This window comes from Trachurus japonicus, chromosome 13 (assembly GCF_045865225.1).
Source record: "Trachurus japonicus isolate A0001 chromosome 13, Traja_1.0".
Classification (NCBI taxonomy): domain Eukaryota; kingdom Metazoa; phylum Chordata; class Actinopteri; order Carangiformes; family Carangidae; genus Trachurus; species Trachurus japonicus.
This window is the reverse complement of record NC_140919.1, coordinates 33,740,994-33,760,909: the sequence shown is the minus strand read 5'-3', so window position 1 is coordinate 33,760,909 and position 19,916 is coordinate 33,740,994. Positions and strand designations below refer to the sequence as shown.

The 19,916-nt window shown below is 40.2% G+C and overlaps 2 protein-coding genes across 2 annotated transcripts in view; both read right to left on the bottom strand.

Moving 5' to 3' along the window:
- The window catches only part of traf4a (tnf receptor-associated factor 4a), a 34,800-nt gene extending 32,253 nt beyond the window's left edge, over positions 1 to 2,547 (bottom strand). Inside the window, exon 1 of the mRNA XM_085796104.1 lies at positions 1,964 to 2,547. Within this exon, the coding sequence (XP_085652230.1) occupies positions 1,964 to 2,106 (143 nt within the window). The 5' untranslated portion in view covers positions 2,107 to 2,547. The remainder of the gene's footprint in view (positions 1 to 1,963) is intronic.
- A 437-nt stretch (positions 2,548 to 2,984) lies between these two features.
- Positions 2,985 to 13,773, bottom strand: nek8 (NIMA-related kinase 8). Its single transcript, XM_085796103.1, has 15 exons — positions 13,685 to 13,773; positions 12,698 to 12,903; positions 11,960 to 12,192; positions 11,722 to 11,853; positions 11,329 to 11,537; positions 11,100 to 11,176; positions 10,814 to 10,998; positions 10,206 to 10,353; positions 9,642 to 9,718; positions 8,849 to 8,966; positions 8,539 to 8,689; positions 7,851 to 8,014; positions 7,497 to 7,649; positions 5,936 to 6,094; positions 2,985 to 5,139 (listed from the first exon to the last, which is right to left on the bottom strand). Exons 1-15 carry the CDS (start codon positions 13,729 to 13,731, stop codon positions 5,111 to 5,113), a joined length of 2,088 nt encoding a protein of 695 aa, XP_085652229.1. The 5' UTR covers positions 13,732 to 13,773; the 3' UTR covers positions 2,985 to 5,110.
- Between the last annotated feature and the right edge of the window lie 6,143 nt (positions 13,774 to 19,916).

Below are 19,916 nucleotides of genomic sequence, written 5' to 3'. Positions count from 1 at the left end.
ACAGCATTTCCATGACACGTAAAACTGAATCTAACAATAAAAATGCTATATTGAACTTGTATTCTGGAGCATTAAAGCTTTGAGGAGAAGTAATGTGATGCAAAACGCTTCTTTAGGAAGTGCAGACAGTCACCTTATCTACAAAAGGTGAGCAAACAGTTTTTGTTTTGTCTTTCTCTAGTCATCTTTCTCCACGTCATCTCGTAAGCTCTGATACATATCACACTACATGTCAACACTGGTGAATACTACACAGGGCCTGCTGTCCTACTGTAAATTATCTAGACATGCATGATTCAGTAACCATAACAACATTGCTACGCTTGTGTGTGTGAATAAGGAATATCCACATTCATTCATAACAGATGAATAAATGAATGAAGCTTTTATTGCTGTGTCATTCGTACAGTACAGGAATAGGGCAGTGTCTATTTTGAGTCCTACATTTTCTTGTCAAATCAAGGCTTCAGTAAAGAGAAAATTGAAAATTTCAACTGTCAAATATTTGCTTATTCCAGATTCTAGAATGAGAGGATATGTAAACTAGACACGTGTGAACTGATATACATCGACAACATCTTTAACTCTACAAAACAATTCAAAGACAAACTTTTTTTTTGGATGCACATATGTTCTTAGTTCAGGCGTTTTGACGAGACAATAAAAGTCTAATTGATATAAAACAGTATGTACATCTCCTCAAAGACAGAGCAGAGCTTGTTTCCTCCTGGCAAATGTGTCCCATTTAACAACACATGAAGAGATAAATCAACATGAAGCTCTTGACTCCATTCATGTCCTGATTAACCTCCTATTGGTGCCACAGGGCGAAAATCTGTCATCAGGCCTCCTATTGACCTCCATTGTTAACAACAGTTTAATAAGGGACCCATAGACCACAGCACACTAGAACTTACATGAATAGAGGACTGACTGATTAGTCAATTGACAGAAAATGATTCGGCAGCCGTTTTGATGACAAAATTTGAAGCTTTAAGTATTTTAAACAAAAGTGCAAACAATTTGACCACTTTTCTGAAAAAACTGTCATGTTTACTCCAGCCCAAGTTGATACTTTACAGTGCAAAAGCCAGGAAAATCTGTTAATTATGTGACCTCAGGTGATTTGCGGGCATTGCCTGCATTGCCATTGGTATGAAAAGTTTAATTCTGTACATTGCATGCTTTTCTCTTTAGTGTGTGAAAATTAGTGACTGTTTTGAGACGATGTCATCCTCAAAGTTAAAACAAAGACTTTCTTTCTACAAGTCTTAACATAGACTTCAGTGTTCTGCAGATTAGGAGGTGACCTCGGAGTGAAAGGTCCCTCAGTGGCCCCCCAGCGATCTGACTGACACTGATGAAGGTCTAATCCTGGACTCAAGGCACACACACACACACACACACACACACACACACACCTCATCACCCACAACCCATACAAACTCAGCCACCCCTGAGCCAAAACATAGACAGGATGAGGAGGCAGGAGCCCTCTACAGGACACAGACACCACAGCATGACAGACAAACGAAAAAAAAGACAGTAGCCTAAATGATCATTTGCACAATTTCAAATATCGTGCGCCATTTGGTCCTAACAAGAAAAAACCCTCCTAGGCTATACCTGTCATAATAACAAAGACCTGCATGGCTCATGGCCACTGTTGTTTTTGTCTGACATGAGGAGAGAGGATGTTTGGAGAGCACACACCTGAACCTAAGGGGGAGGGGGCTCAAACCGCACTGTATTGTGCTGTGTTGTGGGACTCTAATGTGGAAAGGTGAAGAGGACACACCTACACATCCTTTATTTACTGTTGCTCGACCGAAACTACACAAGGCTGTAGACTCCGGTATCGCCCTCAGAGAGGTGGTGGATCTTCCCCCTTTCTACACACAAACACACTGATTAACACACACACGCATCCATGCACACAAAAAAAACACACATTGTAGGCTACCTTAGAAATTCTTGCAGACAGGTGTCACAGAATCGGTGTCCGCAGGTAGACACTTGGACCGGCTCCCGCATCGCCTTGCTGCAGAGCGGACACTGGAACCGTCTCTTTGGCTTTTCCAGAAACTTGTAGTCAAACCCGGGCATCGCTGCAGATTCTGTGGGTAATTACCGGGCCTTCAGCTGCAGGTTTAAGGATTTAAATGTCTGTCCGATCCTCCAGAAGCGGGGGGGTATCCAGCTGCACTGCCGTTTTAAGCCGACGAGGGGTTCATATCACGTCCCTTCCGCCACCGCGACAGATCGGGCTATTCAGAGAAGGCGAGTCCTCCCCGAGCTTCTCCTCCTGCAGCCCGGAGACTGATGGCAGCCAATGCGCAAGACAAACACAGTCCAGATGAACGGTGCCGAGGTGATCGCAGATTGATCCCGTGTGTGTGTGTGCGTGCGTGCGTCCGTCCCTCTTTTCTCTGCAAAGTCAGGCTTTATTCTGGCCGGCGGTGCTGTTGTGTGGCCCTCTACGTCTCTCCTCCTCTGTGGATGCAGTACTGACACACTGAGCACAATGCATAACCCCTCCGTCTGTTTAGGTGCACCGAGTCCCGCCTCCTCCACCACGCAGGAGGAGTCAAGAAGCTGAAACACTGCTCACACCATTTTATCCCTCTGATCTCCCTTTATAGGTCTTTAATTGGCCTCTTTGTCTGGCTGGTGGTCTCTAATGAGATGCGCTGTTTGTTTCTCCTGAGCCTACATTTAATATTTTCTCATGTAGGCTATTTGTCGAGTAAAACCCAGTTTCTCTCAGTAAACCTACACATTAATTGCTCCTAACTTAAGGACATGGTTAAAAAAAAATGTGCATGAAGTCTCGGTTACTGAAATCAGAAGTAAAGCATTGAACCGTTAAGGTTTCAAATAAATGAAATAAATAAACAATATAAATGAAAATCAGCCTCATTCAGAAGCCTGGAGCAGTGAGAGGTGATGGATGCCCTCTGGTGGTTAAGAAAGCACACACAATGAAGCAATCTAGAATTTATTTTCTCAGTATTTCATGATGAAATGTTGACTCTATAAATGAAGAAAACCAACCCTGGCTTTAACACTGATAAAAAAGAAAATAAATCATAATAATAACAAAAAGGGCATGCTTGTTAAAAGCAGGTCCTCACATTTAGATCACTTTTCACCTGCTGTATTGCCACCAGATTACATCATCATTACATCATCATACAAGACAACAATGATAAATAATCCATGACCTCAGAAATGGTGTGAACACATCTTAAATAAGCAGTAATTACTGTTGCAATGCGATTACAGTTGGAAAAACAAGCAATGACATCTAGAACCTTCATAAATACAATTAAAGGACAAATGTACATTAATATAAATTAATGAATATATAATTACAATGGTAATAAACATACCAACTGCTAAATCAATTACTCTAATCTAATTATAAAATAAATTACATAATGAATCAAGACATTAATGTATGAATACGATTGTGGAGGCAGTATAAAACAATCAGACAGTCAGACTAACCTCGTAATTTTAAAGTGGTGATATATGAGGTTGAAGTTCTCAGTTCAGATATAGATTCTCTAAGTCTCTGGATGTTCTCTGAGAAATTTAAGGCATTCATTATGATGAATTATGAGATGGCTTATTTAGGACAACATCATCTCTAATTTAAGGCTTATGCCTTAACCATCCTCTTGTCTACCACACTAACATGCAGCATATAATATAACATATAACACTGGAAAATGACAACACATGGAGACAACAATCAAAAATGCTAATATGTAAATACATCATATGCTGCAAAGTCTTCACTACACACCAGTGCTGGTGGAAGGTACTGTCTTTGTACTTTACCGAAGTATTTTTAGTACACTATACTTCTCTGCAATTCAAATGGAAAATAATTATTTAATTTAATTGCAGATACAGTCTATTAATATAACAATATATAGATTAAGATAGCACTTAAAATTAGCATTGCCTTTACTGGCTGCAACATTTGTAATGCATACACATATACAGTATGATATAACTACTTTAAATTTAGGCAAGGCTGTGAGTATATTTTGCTGCTAATATGTTTGTACTGGGGCAGTTTAACTGGCAGTTTTCTTTTCTCTGTCTTTGGTCACACTATAACTGCAGTTTGCAGCATGATATGCAATCTCACTATAGTGACTGCTATTTTTTGTGAGAGCCCAATTTATCAGTGTGACATTCACACTCAGTATATCCTGAAAGACTTCTACAACAGACTGAAGAAAGCATTTGCTTCTAACAATCCCACAGTCCAAGTGGTCACATTTCATAGATAAATGTAAATAGAAGAATATAAAGATTCATACAGGTTAATGTTTAAATCCTCTATTTACTTTACTATTGACAAAACTATAAGGCAGGGAGGGGTGTACGAGTGGACAAGGGAGTGATTTAGAGCCCAGTCACAGTCTCTTTAACATTATAATACCTTAAAGTCTTGGTCCAGTCTAACTTTGAACAACACGTCGTTGTCTGGTCTGAATACTGCTGTAGAGTTACAAATGTATTGGAGGACTAATCCAATAAAGCACAATGTGACCACTGTTTGGGTTCAGCTGACTGATGAACTTTCAAGTGGCTTCATTCTTGTCGTTTCTGTGCATTGTATCATCACATTCACCAGTTGCTCAAGAGAGCTCAAACCAGTTTGTCTTTCACTGGCCTTTCATGGTTTATCATGCTTACCCTGCACGTGAACGAGCACAATAGTTCACCGCATGAAAGCTGCCTAATGACTTCCTGCAATCCAGTTTCAATAAGTGTTACAACATCCCTTTAACCAACCTGTTGTGAGCTACACCTGCGGAAACAGCCGGGTTGTGACCTTTGCTCTATGATATCAAGTCGCAGAATGAAACAAACATTCATCCCTGAAAGGAACAAAAAACAGAGCAGAGAGGAAAGACCAAGTGACAATCTGAATCCGCAGCTGCACTATGAAAAGAAATCTTTCAAATGCAGTGCAGATGGGCCTCAAGGGGGGCGGGTGGGGGGTCAGAGGAAGCTGCCCTTCACCTCACACCACCACAGGGCTTCTCGACGACTGCTGAGTCTGTGTGGGTTTGTCTTCTGGACAAAATCATCTTGGGACAGGTTCCTCGAGCAAAGCTGAAACAAGAGGGAGAAAATTACAAGGCTAGAAAAACAAACAATTACTAACTGATTTATCAATAAGCTGATTGACAGAGAATTAATTGGAACCCATTTTGATAAATGTTTCAGTCTTCTTTCAGCAAAGTGCCAAAAGGTTATGTACTGTAATAGTGAACTGAATTGAGTTTGAGTTTTGGACTGGTGGCTGGATAAAACAAGGAATCTAAAGATGGTACCTCAGCCAAACAGCCGCTGTAGCCTGTAGCAAGGATTATTAACATCTCTATTACTTATTAAATTGTGGTGCAGTTTAATCTCTAAATCTGCAGCTATTTTCAATTTGGAGTGTAGAGGGAGGATTTAATCCAACCTGCACTGTTTTTCAGTTTATATCAGGATCTCTGGCTCGTGAACTATCACTGTGGGGGAAAGAGCCACAAATTGCTGAATTAATGTTGTCTCAGTAAGAGGCCTGTGGCCGCATTATTCAGTTCAGTCTGAAATCAATAACCTCAATGCTAATTTTTGGACTGACTTATTACTTCTGGCATGCAGATTCTATATGACTGAAAGGAAATACAAGTAAACAAGCTGCCTGACAACCTGAAACAAAAGCTAGTGATGTTTTTAGCCACTGAGCTTTCAGATTTACAAATGAACGTTTTCACAGTTCTCCACAGAAAGCATGCTTCTCTGCGGGAAGCCTGTCTTGTGTCTTTCATCTGGAGGATTAGTAACCTCTCTGACAGATTTTACCACATCCTAACATCTTACAGTGTTTGTTAACAAAGGGTAATAAGCTAAATATTACGTTTCACTGCCAGCAGAGTGTTGCCATGACAACAAGCCACTGATGTCACCGTGAACGGGTGACTCTCGTCGAGCTGCACAGACTTCGGTATCCCAGAATCCTCCTCTTTTCTACCGAGGCGGCCGCGGGCCCCCTTTCCCCAGGTGTACACCTCCCCTTCTGTAGAAAAACAGGAGAACGCAGAACTGGTCGCTGGTTCTTAACATTAATCCACACAAATCTTTAAGTGACGGCTCCGTCTCTCCTGCGGTGGCAACATAATGGGCCCATCCATAGGAAGCTGAACAAAGCTTTTCTCTAACAAAGAGAACCTACAGGGACGGCTGGCACTGCTGGCTTTCACCCCAGGGAGTCAAGCACTGGCACAATATGACATTTTTCCAGTTTAGCATCAGCCTTAAGAACAACACACACACACACACACACACACACACACACACACACACACATCTGTTACCTGTTTGTTAGTGTTTAAAGGACCATACTAATGGTTTTAGCCCATTAGCTGAACCCCCTGTATAGTTTACATGTCTGCCAATGGTCCTCCAAAGCACAACATATGTTCCATGTAACCATTAGTTTTAAACTTTCAACTCTTGGTTTTACATTAAAATAAACTTCCAGAGCCTTGAAACATGCACGAGTGACAAAACCCATCACAGTGAACATTAAATTGCTGTTTTTGACCTCAAAGTTACATTACAGTCATGTGATCACATTCTGTAGTTAAAAATGCAGTGTCCCGGCCTGTATCTCAGAATCCTCCTCTTTCCCTCCAAAGCAGCTTAACCACAGATATCTGAGAAATGTTGTCTCCACTCAGAGCTGAGGTGGACCCTGTGGTGTTTACTCATGCGTCTGCTACACAACCCTAACCTTTTTACAGCGAGAGATCCACACACAGACACACACACAAAAGGTTTGTCCCTTTCTGAAAGTCAGGCAGACCAAAATTGGCTTTCTATTCATCTTCAACTTTGTTGAATCTGACTTATCTCTAACAGTTGAAATTATGAGATCATGATTATCATTTTCTGTTGTACAGTATATGCATTTTCAAAAAACTAAAGCCTGCTATTCTCACAGAACACCTGATTGTGACTAAATAACATCTCACAGAGGTACAGTACCTGTTTGCTTATGTTCTTGTTTTATACTTAAATTGCGACACAATGCAGGTAGCAGCTTGGCTGCAGTGAGTAATGAGGTTAATGACAGTAACATCTTTGATAAAACTCTGCATGAATCACATCTCCGTGGATTGCTGTTGTTAACCATGCAACTGCGGTTTATGTGTATAACCTACCTAACTACTGTACATCTCTCCCTGGTGTTTTTGGTTTCTTCATATGAGCATATTCCATCGTCTGAGTTTTGGTCTGACTGTGGCTAAAAGTCTGTGTGTAGGTGTGTTAAGGCTGTGCCTGACTGATATCTGATACTTGTTAGGGTTGGACAAATAACACTGTTATTGACATATCAGGTTTTATCAGCCAAAAGAGGTTGAAAACACCTGAGAAGGCATGTGGAGCAGGTTAAAGTGTCACATATAACTACTCACCAGATCCAATAGCTAAGGTGAAAGCATCTCCACATGCAGCCATGGAGATACCCAGCAGGCTGGGTACCAGGTAGGGCACGCGGCTGCTACGACGGGAACTGCAGCCCATCTGGCCATGCTGGTTACTGCCAAAGGTGAAACACTGACCTCTTTCTTAAGAACACAATGTGAAGGAAAGTGGTGAATGCACATCTTATGACAAATATGATACTGGAACAATCTTAAAAACTAGTTTGTCTGGCACTAAACAAAACCATGACCTTCTCCTATTTCGCACCATCATGGGGACAATCAGAGATGTAATGTACTGATACAAATGTGTGCCTTGATAACAATATTCAGGAGTTTCTTTACCTGTAACTGCGACAGAGTGGGCTGTTCCAATATCAATGTAAAGTATCTTCTCACTGTTGAGTGGGTCTGATTGGACAGGGGTGTAAGAATGAACTTCTTCCACCTGATTTGATGGATTTGGTTCCTCTCCAGCTGTTATCTTATCCAAACCAAGCTTGTTGAACCTGTCAGTATTCATAACAGAGACACTTGTCTGCTGACACAGAATAACAGCATTTGTTCAATATTTCTCAAGAATGTTTTAGATAATCAGCTCATGAGCATATGTTCCCATTTTATTTTCTCATGGAGGTAGCTGCTGAGCTGCCGGTTTTAAATGTGTACTTACACACAGCTCCACATCCTGTGCTTAACCTCTCTGAGAGCGAGGGATTCACAATGTGAGAAAAAAAAAGTGTTTGTCACTTAAGGAGAATGCTGTCTCACTGGTTGCGCACATGGAACATATTTCTCTGTCCATAATGTACAAACACCCCCGCGCACATGAAATAGCACACAGTGAGCAAATAGGAGGTATCATTTTACTGGGTGGTAACTACGTAGGATCACTATCACAAGAGTCTCTATGAAAAAACATACAGGAGTAAGGACTCATTAAACATTAAAGTGAGGCATGATTCACTGCTGATAATTAGCACCTGTCAGTAACTGTTTACTGTGACAAATGCTCAAAATATTGAACAATTACCTGTTGCTTCCACACGCCATAATTGTGTACTGAGTGCTGATGATCATGGAGCAGTCAACTCCACACACAACCCTCTGGGCCTCAAATTCCACTGGGAGACACACCTGCTGCGGAGAGTTGTGGGTGTCTTGGGTGCCTAGCCCGAGGCGTCCTTCCAGAAAGAGCAACACAAACAAGGCCAGAGACCCCGCAATCAATCTGCGTGCTGATGTGCCGCTGTCATAAATCAAGTCACATACAAACAAACAACAAAAGGAGAATACCATGAGAGATTGAGTGAGTTAGAAAACAACCATTATATTTACTATACCGTTGTCTCCTCTTCCCCAGGCAAATACTTCTCTTTCATTGGTCACAGCGAGAACGTGGGAAGCACCACATGAGACCTGAACCAGCTCGTAGCCAAGGAGGGCCTCAACTATCTTGGGCTGAATAAAAAAAAAAAACGAGAGAGAGAAAGATCAGTGTAATTTTTATTTTTCAGATATACTGCATATCTATCTTTTTTTTTAAATTGTGCAGCAACACAGCATCCTGTGTGTAATTGGTATACAATATAACTGCGATGGCCCTCTTTCAATTCATATCTTAAAAATGTAAAGAGACCAAAATATTTTTAATGAACATGATTCCATGTCTTCCAATATTCCCAAATGTTTAATCATTTGTGATTCATAAGCACAACCAGTGTCAAGCAAAAAATCCTTTGGATGACACATGGATGTATGTATGCACATTGTAATGCACTAAAAAATATGTTTACGGATGTGCCAGTATGACTGAGAAAAACAAAAGCATACTGGGAATCACAAAGCACTGAAGGTCTGTTTTGGCACTTAGCTGAGACTAATACAGTAAAATACAAGAGTTTCGTAATAAATCCTGCTTCATGAAGCCTGTAGACTAATAATCACTTTGTGCTAAAACAGTTTGAGGGAGGTATCGATTCAACTTCATGGTGTTTCTGGAGGATGCATTTTGTAGTGCTGTTTCTTAGTTTATTGCAGAACTGTTGTATTAGACTGAATTTGTACATTTAACGAGCATTACTTTTTATATTATTGTAAATTATAAATACTTTCCTTTGAAAGTTCAACATGTACCTGTGTTACATCATTGAAGTTTCCATGTCCTAGACAGCCATTGCTCCCACTTCCAAATGTCATGATGATGCCCCTGTCTGCACATTGAAATTAAAAAGAAGGGATTAAAAGTACTGTTGATGGGAATAGGTGTACTATTGTGTGGGCCGACACAATGCTTCTATTCCCTATCTAACACAGGCTAATCGGCATCACTACAGCAAAAAGTGATGTAAGGGAGGAAACTGAGCTGAGAAGAAGGGTCTTTAATCCTGTGTTATCTGCTTTGCAGAGACACATATGCTGGCTACCGCTTTCTAAAACACTAACACAGCACCGTAATTTAAGCTAAAACAAAATTGTACTTCCAAACTTCTAAGTAGGAATGATGAGGTTCACTCGACAATGGACCCACACTATCTGTTTAAGTCTGGAGAAAGAGCTGACTGTGTCCACATGCATGCTGAAATGCTGCCATGGTTTTTTTTACAGCTGTGTGTGAGGGAAGAAAACAGAGAATAAACATTGATTTCCTATAGCAGAGCCTCTTGCTTACGGCGATCCAAAAAGGAATGGTCCACCAACCTGTCATGCAGGTGGTAAAAAGATCTCCACAAGACACAGATTTGATGGTGACTCCAGACTGACCCTCTAGGAAGCGAGAAATGAACTGGGGCTGCATCTGCTCCACTACACCAGGCAGACTGGCCTCACCAGACCCCACCGATGGAGCCTGCAATAATTAATAGTTATTAGAGAGATAATTAGGTTTTATGTCAGGAGAGTGAGAATGCAAATAACATGTTCTCCAGCCTGCCTCATTTAATTTTACACCAGTTACTGATTTTCTACATTTTCCTTGAGCCCTGAAAATGCATAATGATGTGTTACTTTCAACACACTGGTGGTGACTGTCTGCACTATTACAGAACTGCTGGTTTAGGATTTCTGCCTCCTTACCACTGTTTTTCTCCCTAATGAGGTATTTAAGTGTCTACAAAGACATTTTCAGAGAAGCTGACACCAAAAGCATGTTTTTACAATTGATAACAGCTTCAAAAGGAATCATGTTGCTGTTGTACATACAAACATCAGCACAATCTACAGCAATCTTACACAATAGCTTAGCCAAAATTGTAAACTTTTATGAAGAAACATTGTTTTGTTTTGATCCTTTAAGGGTTTACACCGACCTCCCATGTAATTAGACGGCCTGACTTGGTGACCCCCATCTTCTGAGTTCGGCCCAGAGACACCTGATGCACCTCAGTGTTGAGCATTGGCAGTCGAAGAGGCATTGAGATGCCACTTCCCCACGTGTATACCGAGGACAAGGGAAGTGAGTGCACCTTCCCTGACCCCAGACCAACTGATGCATCTGTTTCAGTCCAAGAAATAACAATTGAGTTTGTGAAATTGTACTGAAATCTGTTTGGTACATCTTGTTCTGTTGTCAAATAATGGCATCATGTGCCTCACCTCTTGACCTGTTGGTAGGAACTCTGCCTCCTGCTCTCCCTTGAGGAGTTTGTACAGTTGACAGTGGTTTCTCAATCCTGAAAAAAGCCAGAGAAGATCTTTACTTTTATACAATTTCAATAAAGAAAAAAAAACATTATGCAAAATATTAAAATCTTAATCTCAAATCAAATCATCCATGTCCCTTGAAAAGCTCTATCATCTCGTTACCTCTGCAATAAGGTCTCACCTGCGCATTTTGACATTGCCTATGTCCGTGTAGAGATTTAGCAGGGGCCTGATGCATATGGGGAGAGCCATTATTTCATTGAGTTGGGGTCGTTTGGATGGATCCAGGTTGAGCATGTTGAGGATGAGCTGTCGGAGTTCTGGGCTGTACCGGTCTGAAATTGGGGCAAATGTACCACTCATGATCTTCAGAACGAGGGCGGGTAGATTCTGTAAGCAAAATGAATGAGAATAAATAAGATGTTAAGACACTGGGCAAAGAAAGAAATTACAATAATACATCTCCCATGGTGAATATAGCATATAATTCCCTTTGCACACAGAATATGTATAATAACACTGCAAAAGCTACCACAAACATTGGATTGTATTTGTTAAAAAATGTTTTCAGTACAGCAGCCTCGAAGGCTCTCTTAAGGCTCGCAAGCTCATAGAGCACACAGCCCAAAGCCCAGATGTCACTCTTCTGGTTATACGGCTTTCCTTCACACAGCTCTGGGGAGATGTAGCATGGGGTCCCAACCACCTGCATGGTTAAAAAAAGGTGGATAAGTTAGCAAGACTCAATATACTGTACTGTATGTATATTGGTGAAGTACTTACAGTTCCAAAGCAAAGGTAAATTAGCTCACCGTATATGCTTTACTTTTGCTCACAAGGATTTTGGAGATGCCAAAGTCACCAATTTTGACAATCATCTGGTGCTTGTCGAGTAGAATATTCTGTGTCTTGAGGTCCCTGTGCAGAATGAGTTTGTTATGGACATGGTACAAAGCAAGTAAGATCTGCACAAAGAAGTGAAGGATGGTGTCCTCATCCAGAAGAGAGTTGCAGCGCTTCTGTATGTAATCAGCCAGAGTACCACCTGCATAAAGGAAACATTGAGAAAATACACAGTAAAGATGATTTCTATTCTCTGCAAACATGTTAACATTAGTAACAGTTCAGTTCAGCTGTGAGATGGTGTCAAAGCCATTAAGATGTGGATGTATGCTGCTGCAAAATGTTGATGTCAGGGTAAAAGAGAAAAGGGATCAAAAAAATAATCATCTACCCCAGTAAACACACACACACACATATATATATAGTTTAGTGTAGTCTTGTCTACCTTATTTGAGATTATTATGAGGTAGTAAAAAAGTATGAATTTAGACTCACAAACCGTTTAATGTAACCTAAAACTTAGCTAATCATTCTATCCCCTAGAACAGCACCACATACCGTAGACAGATTTTATCATGCAGTGTTTTCTGTCCTGACATGGGAATGAAAAGTGGTATGGCGCCCTACAGCATTAAACCATGGGAAACGTGATTTGCTGTACAATGAACAAAAGGGGGTGATGTAATAAGATATTACAGTAAGCTTACCTGGTGCATACTCCATAGCTATCATGAGAGCCTTGTCTTCCAGGAAGTTCTCATAGTACTCTATGATGTTTGGGTGGTTGAGCAGTTTCAGCACCTGACATTCATTCTGAGCTGCCAGACGTTCGTCTCGTGACATCTGCTCCACTGGGATCTCCTTCAGGATGACAAAAGCCCCGTCACTGCGCCTGCGGCACAGGTGAACGATCCTGACAAGGGAGGGGAGTAAAAAAAAAACTATGTATTACATGTATTTTGTTCTTTAAACAATAGAGTAGGATGGGCTCTAGCAACTTAGATCTGATGTGCAGCGTTACTGAGCAACATCACTAGTTTCGTTTAGGACAATTTAATATGTATATGACTTACCGGTAATTAAATAAATGATGATAGAAAAGTTAATGAAAACAACAGAAAATCTGTGCTTTGATGGTACTTGTGTGCTTCTGTTCTCCCCTGTTTCTTCTGATACTAACGTACACAATGAGAAACAACACTATGTGACCTTGATTTCTTCCACTGGACATCAGACATCGTTTACTATTACTATGACATTAGCCAGAAAAAGTGTTGGTAAAACACTAATAGGAAACAATGAATGTGGACCATAAGAGTTTGGTAACTTACTGGACGAGGGTTTTCCATAACCTGGCAACTAAAGCGTTTCTTATAATAGCTTTAAACTGTTCAAGAAAGTAGACACCGAGAGGGACTTTAGCGTTAAGATTTGTCACACAGCTGCCTTAATGTATTTTTTCAAGGAGTGGTAGGCTAATCTTTATATAAACTCTGTTCAAAGCTCCGTTACTTTTTTTTTAAGTCTTCAGAAGGGCGGCGCACGTTTGACGCATCCCGTTACATTTTTTGGAGAAAAAGGCCTTTACGAACTTCTATCTTTCTGAGCACACGCCTGACATCACCCTCATTTCAAACAAACAGATGTGTACAAAGGATGAGCAGCTAAGAAGTCCAAATAAACTCGGAGTTTACCCGAAAGCTCCTCTTCCAACAACTTTGATTTTTTCATACTTCTCCATCGCTGCAGCGCCTCCCGGACGTGTGCGCCGTCTCCAGGCAACCTCACAGCAAGCGACGAGGGACAAAGGCGAAGGGTAGGTAAAACCACGGACACACTCATATGTTACTGTGCTGCACGTTTCACCTTCAAATTGGGATAAGTTATAATCTATATAACTGGTCTGGCACTGTCGATGAATTCAAGGTACTTTTTTAAAAAAAATAATAAGATTTGATTTTATTCACAGAATTTAGGCTACATTACAACACCCATAGCCTATAACTAGTGGTCTGAGCTGGAGGAGTGGAGGGGTGGAGGGGTGGGGGCAAAGATAAGATGCAATATGAATCACAATCACATCATAAATCTTCCATGTATAAATGACTGGGTTGGAGGAACCAGGAATGTTAAAAGTGCAGTAGGCCTACAGTAGTAAAATTTGTACTATTTGTACCATTTACTGCTTAAAGTGGTGGTTAAATAACAACGTCCACATTATTGGGCCAGATGAATACTGGCTGAGCAGCGAGAAGAAAGTATAAATGAATAATAAGAAGAAGAAGAAGAAGAAGAAGAAGAAGAAGAAGAAGAAGAAGAAGAAGAAGAAGAAGAAGAAGAAAGAAAGAAAGTAGCCTAAGTAAAATAAAAACTTTTATTCCAACTTTATGGGCAACTGCACCTAGCTATTTCTGCTTGAATGTCATGGAGTTTAAATAAAATTAGCCTATAGAGCCACATAGGCTATACTGTAGTGACTCTCAGGAAACCCCAAACAAAAAGGCTGACTGAGAGATCCACAATGACTAAAACAAAAACAAAAAACATTAAGTCATTAAGTCATTATAATGACACCAAGTAGCCTACTGTAGCTTCTGCAAAGAGACAACAAAATTATATCAAAATGACAACTGACCATTTTTTTCCTCATAGCCTATGTCCATGAATGATATCACAATTGTGTACAAATTACAGTGGTAATTTTTTTCTGTCTTTTCCTGCAGTTTCCTTGATTGGTGTATGAAGGCAGATTATGTCTAAAGCTCACCATCTTCAAGTTATTAACGGGGGACATTTTTATTTTAACTTTGTTTGTTGTCCTGCAGGTGAATGTTCTTGCATTGTCTTTATGCACAAATGAAGCATATCAGTCAATGAAAGAAGGAAATGTTGATGATGGGCACATCATAAATGTGCATGAGGACAGAAGAGAGGGGAGGAGGCTCCCTGTAACCTGCACACACCCCAGCCGTCTAACCGTATGGCAGCATAAAAATGGGGTTACCTGAGCACAGAGACAAGACCTATCGGATGCTATTAGATTGTGACTCATGAGATTGTGAGACTTCTACCAGTGCTGTTTCAGTGCTCTAAATCCAGATTGGAAAGCCTCAAAAAGGTTGTTACTGCCCGGTGCCCAGCTGGTCTAGGACAACCTCAAGGATCTTACAGATGAATGGAAGGTTGAAGTCTGTAATTATCTATCTGCGGTTTCTTTTTAAGTAATGACAACCACCTTAAAGGCCAGTTGTACATAACCTGTGTGACTAAGGAAAGATCAATTTGTTTTGGAATGGAAACACCTACAGTAACTAAACGTTAAGTAGTCACTGCTGTAGAAAAGACTGACATCCAAAAGCACTGTTACAGTCATTGAAATTTGAAGGAAAGATCAAAACAGGAAGAGAGATGTTGCACTTTTTTATGACTTTTATTTGGCAATATTTAGTGAAACTTTTATGCCTGCACACAAATGATTGAAATGGAGACAGAGAGAGAAAACAATGAGACAGAGATGATTAGTGCAGCGTCTTGAGCTTGGACTTCAGATAGCCTACTGCGGTCTTACATCCAGTCGCCTTGTGATTACAAAGCGCCTTCCCCTTGTCTGAGATAAGCAGGAAAGTGGCTGCATGAGCACTATTTCCCCTCTTCTCCACAATGAGGATAATAAATGCTTTGTGCTGTGACAAAGCCTGCAGTGTTGTGCTGGAGTACATACCTCCACTATTATCATCAATCAGAAATAATGATATATCACCACAAACAGTGATCTACATGTAATTGAACCTTTTCTCTACAATTTGCAGTTTTTTAAATGAAGATTGTTGGGGGAGAGGGGAGTTAGGTGACTGAAGAAACAATGGTTTGCTCTTTCTAAAGGGATATAATATCCCAACAAAGAAGCACCTAAAGGAGCCTTATGTGCCACCCCTAAGACTAGCTTGGTGACATATTTGGCCTTGTGCTGCTGTCATCTGCCAGAAGCAGATCTGTCTCTAGACGTGACAGTCCAGTCAGTGTCCAGGAATGTAACACCTATGATAGTGAAACTGATGCTAAGCCCCAGCTATGAACCTGTGCCTGAGGAGCATTGTCTGCCATTTATCTTTTAGGATTTATCAGTACACGTGACAAGTTGTGGGTGAGTTTGTTTCACAGTGACAGTTTCACCTGTATCTTTAACCCTTAACAGATAGACTGACATTTTTGGCATTGGTAATATTATTGCATATGGGGAAAAAGTAACTGTTCAAAATAACTAACAAATATAACTGTGTTTTGATTCATTTCTGACCACTACTGAAATTTTAGCCAAAAATTTATCGCACAATATCAGAAACATTATTTGATAAAGATGACAAATTGCTTTGCTTAAGGCTATACGACATGTATGTGTGAATGTAAATTTGGAGTAATCATGTACAGTGTTAAATTTGTCTTTTTTTCTCTCATTTTCATATATGAATTGAAATGCATATTGAACCTGTTGAACTTAATAAGGTACCTGGATAGATAGGTCTATTTTTGATTAGCTATTTACGATGCACTCAGTGGAAATCACTTTATCTGTAGATCCTTTCTATTGGCTTCTGGCAGAGTCTCTAGTAGCTGTTTCTGAACAGTCCCCGGGGGAAAAGAAAATCACCCTAGATCAATATGGTTCAGTGCTGAGCCAGGCGCAATACTGAAAGACCTTCTCAACCGCTCAACAGACAGTCTGCACCGTTTGCTATGGCCTGGCCGCAGCAACCACAGCTACTACATTACGAAGCCCTTTTGATGACCTTTTTGTATTTGCTGTCATAAATCCTGAGATGTTTCTTTGGAAACCTAAAGCTAAGATGAATTTCTTTAAAATGACTTTTTGTGATAACATTATTTGCTTTCTTTCTCTAACACTACAACATAAATAACTATGCTGAGGCAACCAGGAAACACAAGTCCTGGTATTAATTTACATTTCTCTCTCTGCCCTTTTAAGCAAAGGGTGTTTTGTTACACAGAGGGCTGTACTCAAAGAAGTGATTAATTATATGTTTCATCTTACACGCTCGAAATTTCTTACGTAGATGAAGGTAAAAGGAGTATTTGATCCTGATACACAGACCTACAACAATGCCTTACATTCAGTTCTTCCCTTTCTCTTTTGTTCTCTAATAAATACACATTTATTTCCTCTTGAATAATCACTGGAGAGCCGTGTAGCCTATTCAGCTGCCTCAAAATCATGTTATGAATTTCCTTTTAATCACAGGGACTTCGATCACAACTCCAGAAAGGGATGGGTGTAATCGTTTTTTTTCTTTTCTTTTTTTTTTTTTTTTTGGAAAAACATGCCCCTGAGTGGATTGATCAAGAACTGAAATTGTCTGAAAAAGTCTTTGTGAAAACCTTGTTTTTATGTGAGGTTTTGCTGCCACCCAGTGGTGTGTTTTATACAGACACAAGGCAGGCTCATGTTCTGGTAATATTTGATGATAATCTTTTGTAATGTAACTCTGTAACTCTCATTTCACCACCAAAAAATCGGAATGATTATTACAGGTAATGGCACCAAAGTTACAGAGACATACAGAGACACCATGCCAGAAATTTAACTAAATATGACATTTTTAGTCGTAAAAAACGGGAATATAAACCTGTGTGGAAAACACTTAAACCCCAAGTAGTGATTATGGAGAATTTCAAACAGTATGCAATTTGATAAAGCTGTGTTAGTATGATTAAGAACAAAGTACGCCTTAAGCAGTGATAGGCCAAAGTATCCAACAGGTGTAAAAGTTACAGAAAAAAAATGGATTTTGCTGATTTGCCATAAGCTGATTTCTTCATGTCACATTAAAGGAGTGGTTTCTATTTTCAGGGTAGAGGTTTAGAGAAACTTGATGCCAGATTGCTTTTGAAGAGCACAAATTCCACCGTCAGTTGTGCAAATAATTGGGATTCAAAACAGTTTTCAAATCCATGGAACGTAAAGAGTGGAGATGTCATTATACAGTTGTACAGTAGGCTATATACAAATTTACAGTAACTGGATATACCATGTAGCCTACCATAAATGCCTTTTCCAATGATTGTGTAACCTACATTTCTCTCTATGACCATGGTAATTAAACACATTGAACCGTACAGTTTAGTATTCGTCCCCATCCACACATAAAGAGACTGTTTTCTCAAGAACCTGAAAACTCGTAAAAAAAAAAAAATCCATGAATTACTGAGCTAGTTTAGTTGTCACATTTTAAAGCAGCAGAGGGAGATTATGTGATTTTAAGTTGACTCAACTTAAAATTATTTACACCTGGGAGCAGGGAACAGGAAATACCAGAGGAGAGCCCTGCCAGAATCACACAATTCATTCAGTGTTTCAGGTTCTGCCCACTTTAATTTAATCAGACCATTTGTGATATTGTATAGACACAAAACAAATCCACATTTTGTTACATGAAACAAATTTGTAGATGTAAATTAGATGTGAAGCAACAAAAACAACAACAACAACAACAACAAAAATGGATTTGAAGGGAAACTAGATTATTCTTTCAGTAAAACCAAGAAAGACTGCGATGCAAACATGCACAGGTAGAAATAAAGACATCTACCATTTGTAAATGAACTGGAAAAGTTTTCGCAGCTAAAGGAAAGTAAAATCTTAATGTGTTGGGGGTTTCACACAGACATGTGTGCTGCAGGTGGTAACATGTATGTGTGCAGGGTCCTAGCTATTCATTTCCTACTTCCTCACTAGCTGCAGAGAGGCCAGTTGTGGGGAATGAGAGCTATGCAGTGTTTATGGAAAGAGTTATAGCCAAGGAAAGAGGGCATTACTGTTAGGCTTGTCTGTTTAACATTCGAGATATACTGTTATTGTTGCCGAATCTCTGTGTCTCTGTGTCTCTTCAGTATGATGAACAACACACTCTGCAATGATATAAATATCCAACTGATCAGCTTCTGGACAACAGCCCATGGTGTGATTATCCCATGGGTGACACCTTGTTAAACTCCAGCCAAATTGCAAGCATGATCCATATCTTAAAAGACTGCACATTTTTACATCCTGCTGGTAAAAAAAATAGTGCCAATTGAATCAGAGTAAAAATTCAGGAGGATTAAAATGGATAAGTAAAACATTTCCAATGCACACTGCTTTAGACCTCTACTGCGCCACGTATTTCAATAGTTTTTGTCTATTCTGTGTGGATTAAGTTTTCCAATTACAGCATTCAATTGCTGTTTACAAGTAAATTTGGAGGTTATCTAAGGCCGTGTGCTATTTTAACTCTAACTTCAGCTCCACCACTAGTAGCGAAAACAGACTTGTGCTCAGTTTACCGTTTCTTTCACGACTTTACAGAGATATATGATTATCATTATATGGATAAGGGCCCTTTACGCACAGTGCGTAATATGCGTGTATGAGGCGGTGGCGTGTTTGGCAATGACACGAAGCTGCTGAGTGGCTGTTCCACATTTCTACAGGTCTCTTCAAAATGGTTTGTCCAAAATCAAGTTCAGCAACAGGGATCTGAGATTTAGCCCCTTGCGTAACATGATCGCAGTCACTGCCCCTCCTTGTTTTTTTGTGGCTAGAGGGAGCAGCGACAGCACCACCCACTCCGCTCCCTCTCCACCTCTCCTCCCAGTCTGTGCAGACCGACAGGCGGGCTGAGCGCGGCACACAACGTTACAAGGCGCAACGTGAAGATAAACACCGTCGGACTGGAATGAGCTGTCACGGGAATCCCCTCATAGCCTCCGTCTTCAGGCTGAAAACGTGAGAAGAAAAACAGACAAGGATATCTTCTCTGCGGAAAGCAAGTCTCAAACAAAACAAACAAGAAAAACGTGATAAAAAACAACAACAACAACAACAACTAGAGGATCATCTCCTACAACTGCAGATTCATACCAAGCGCATCC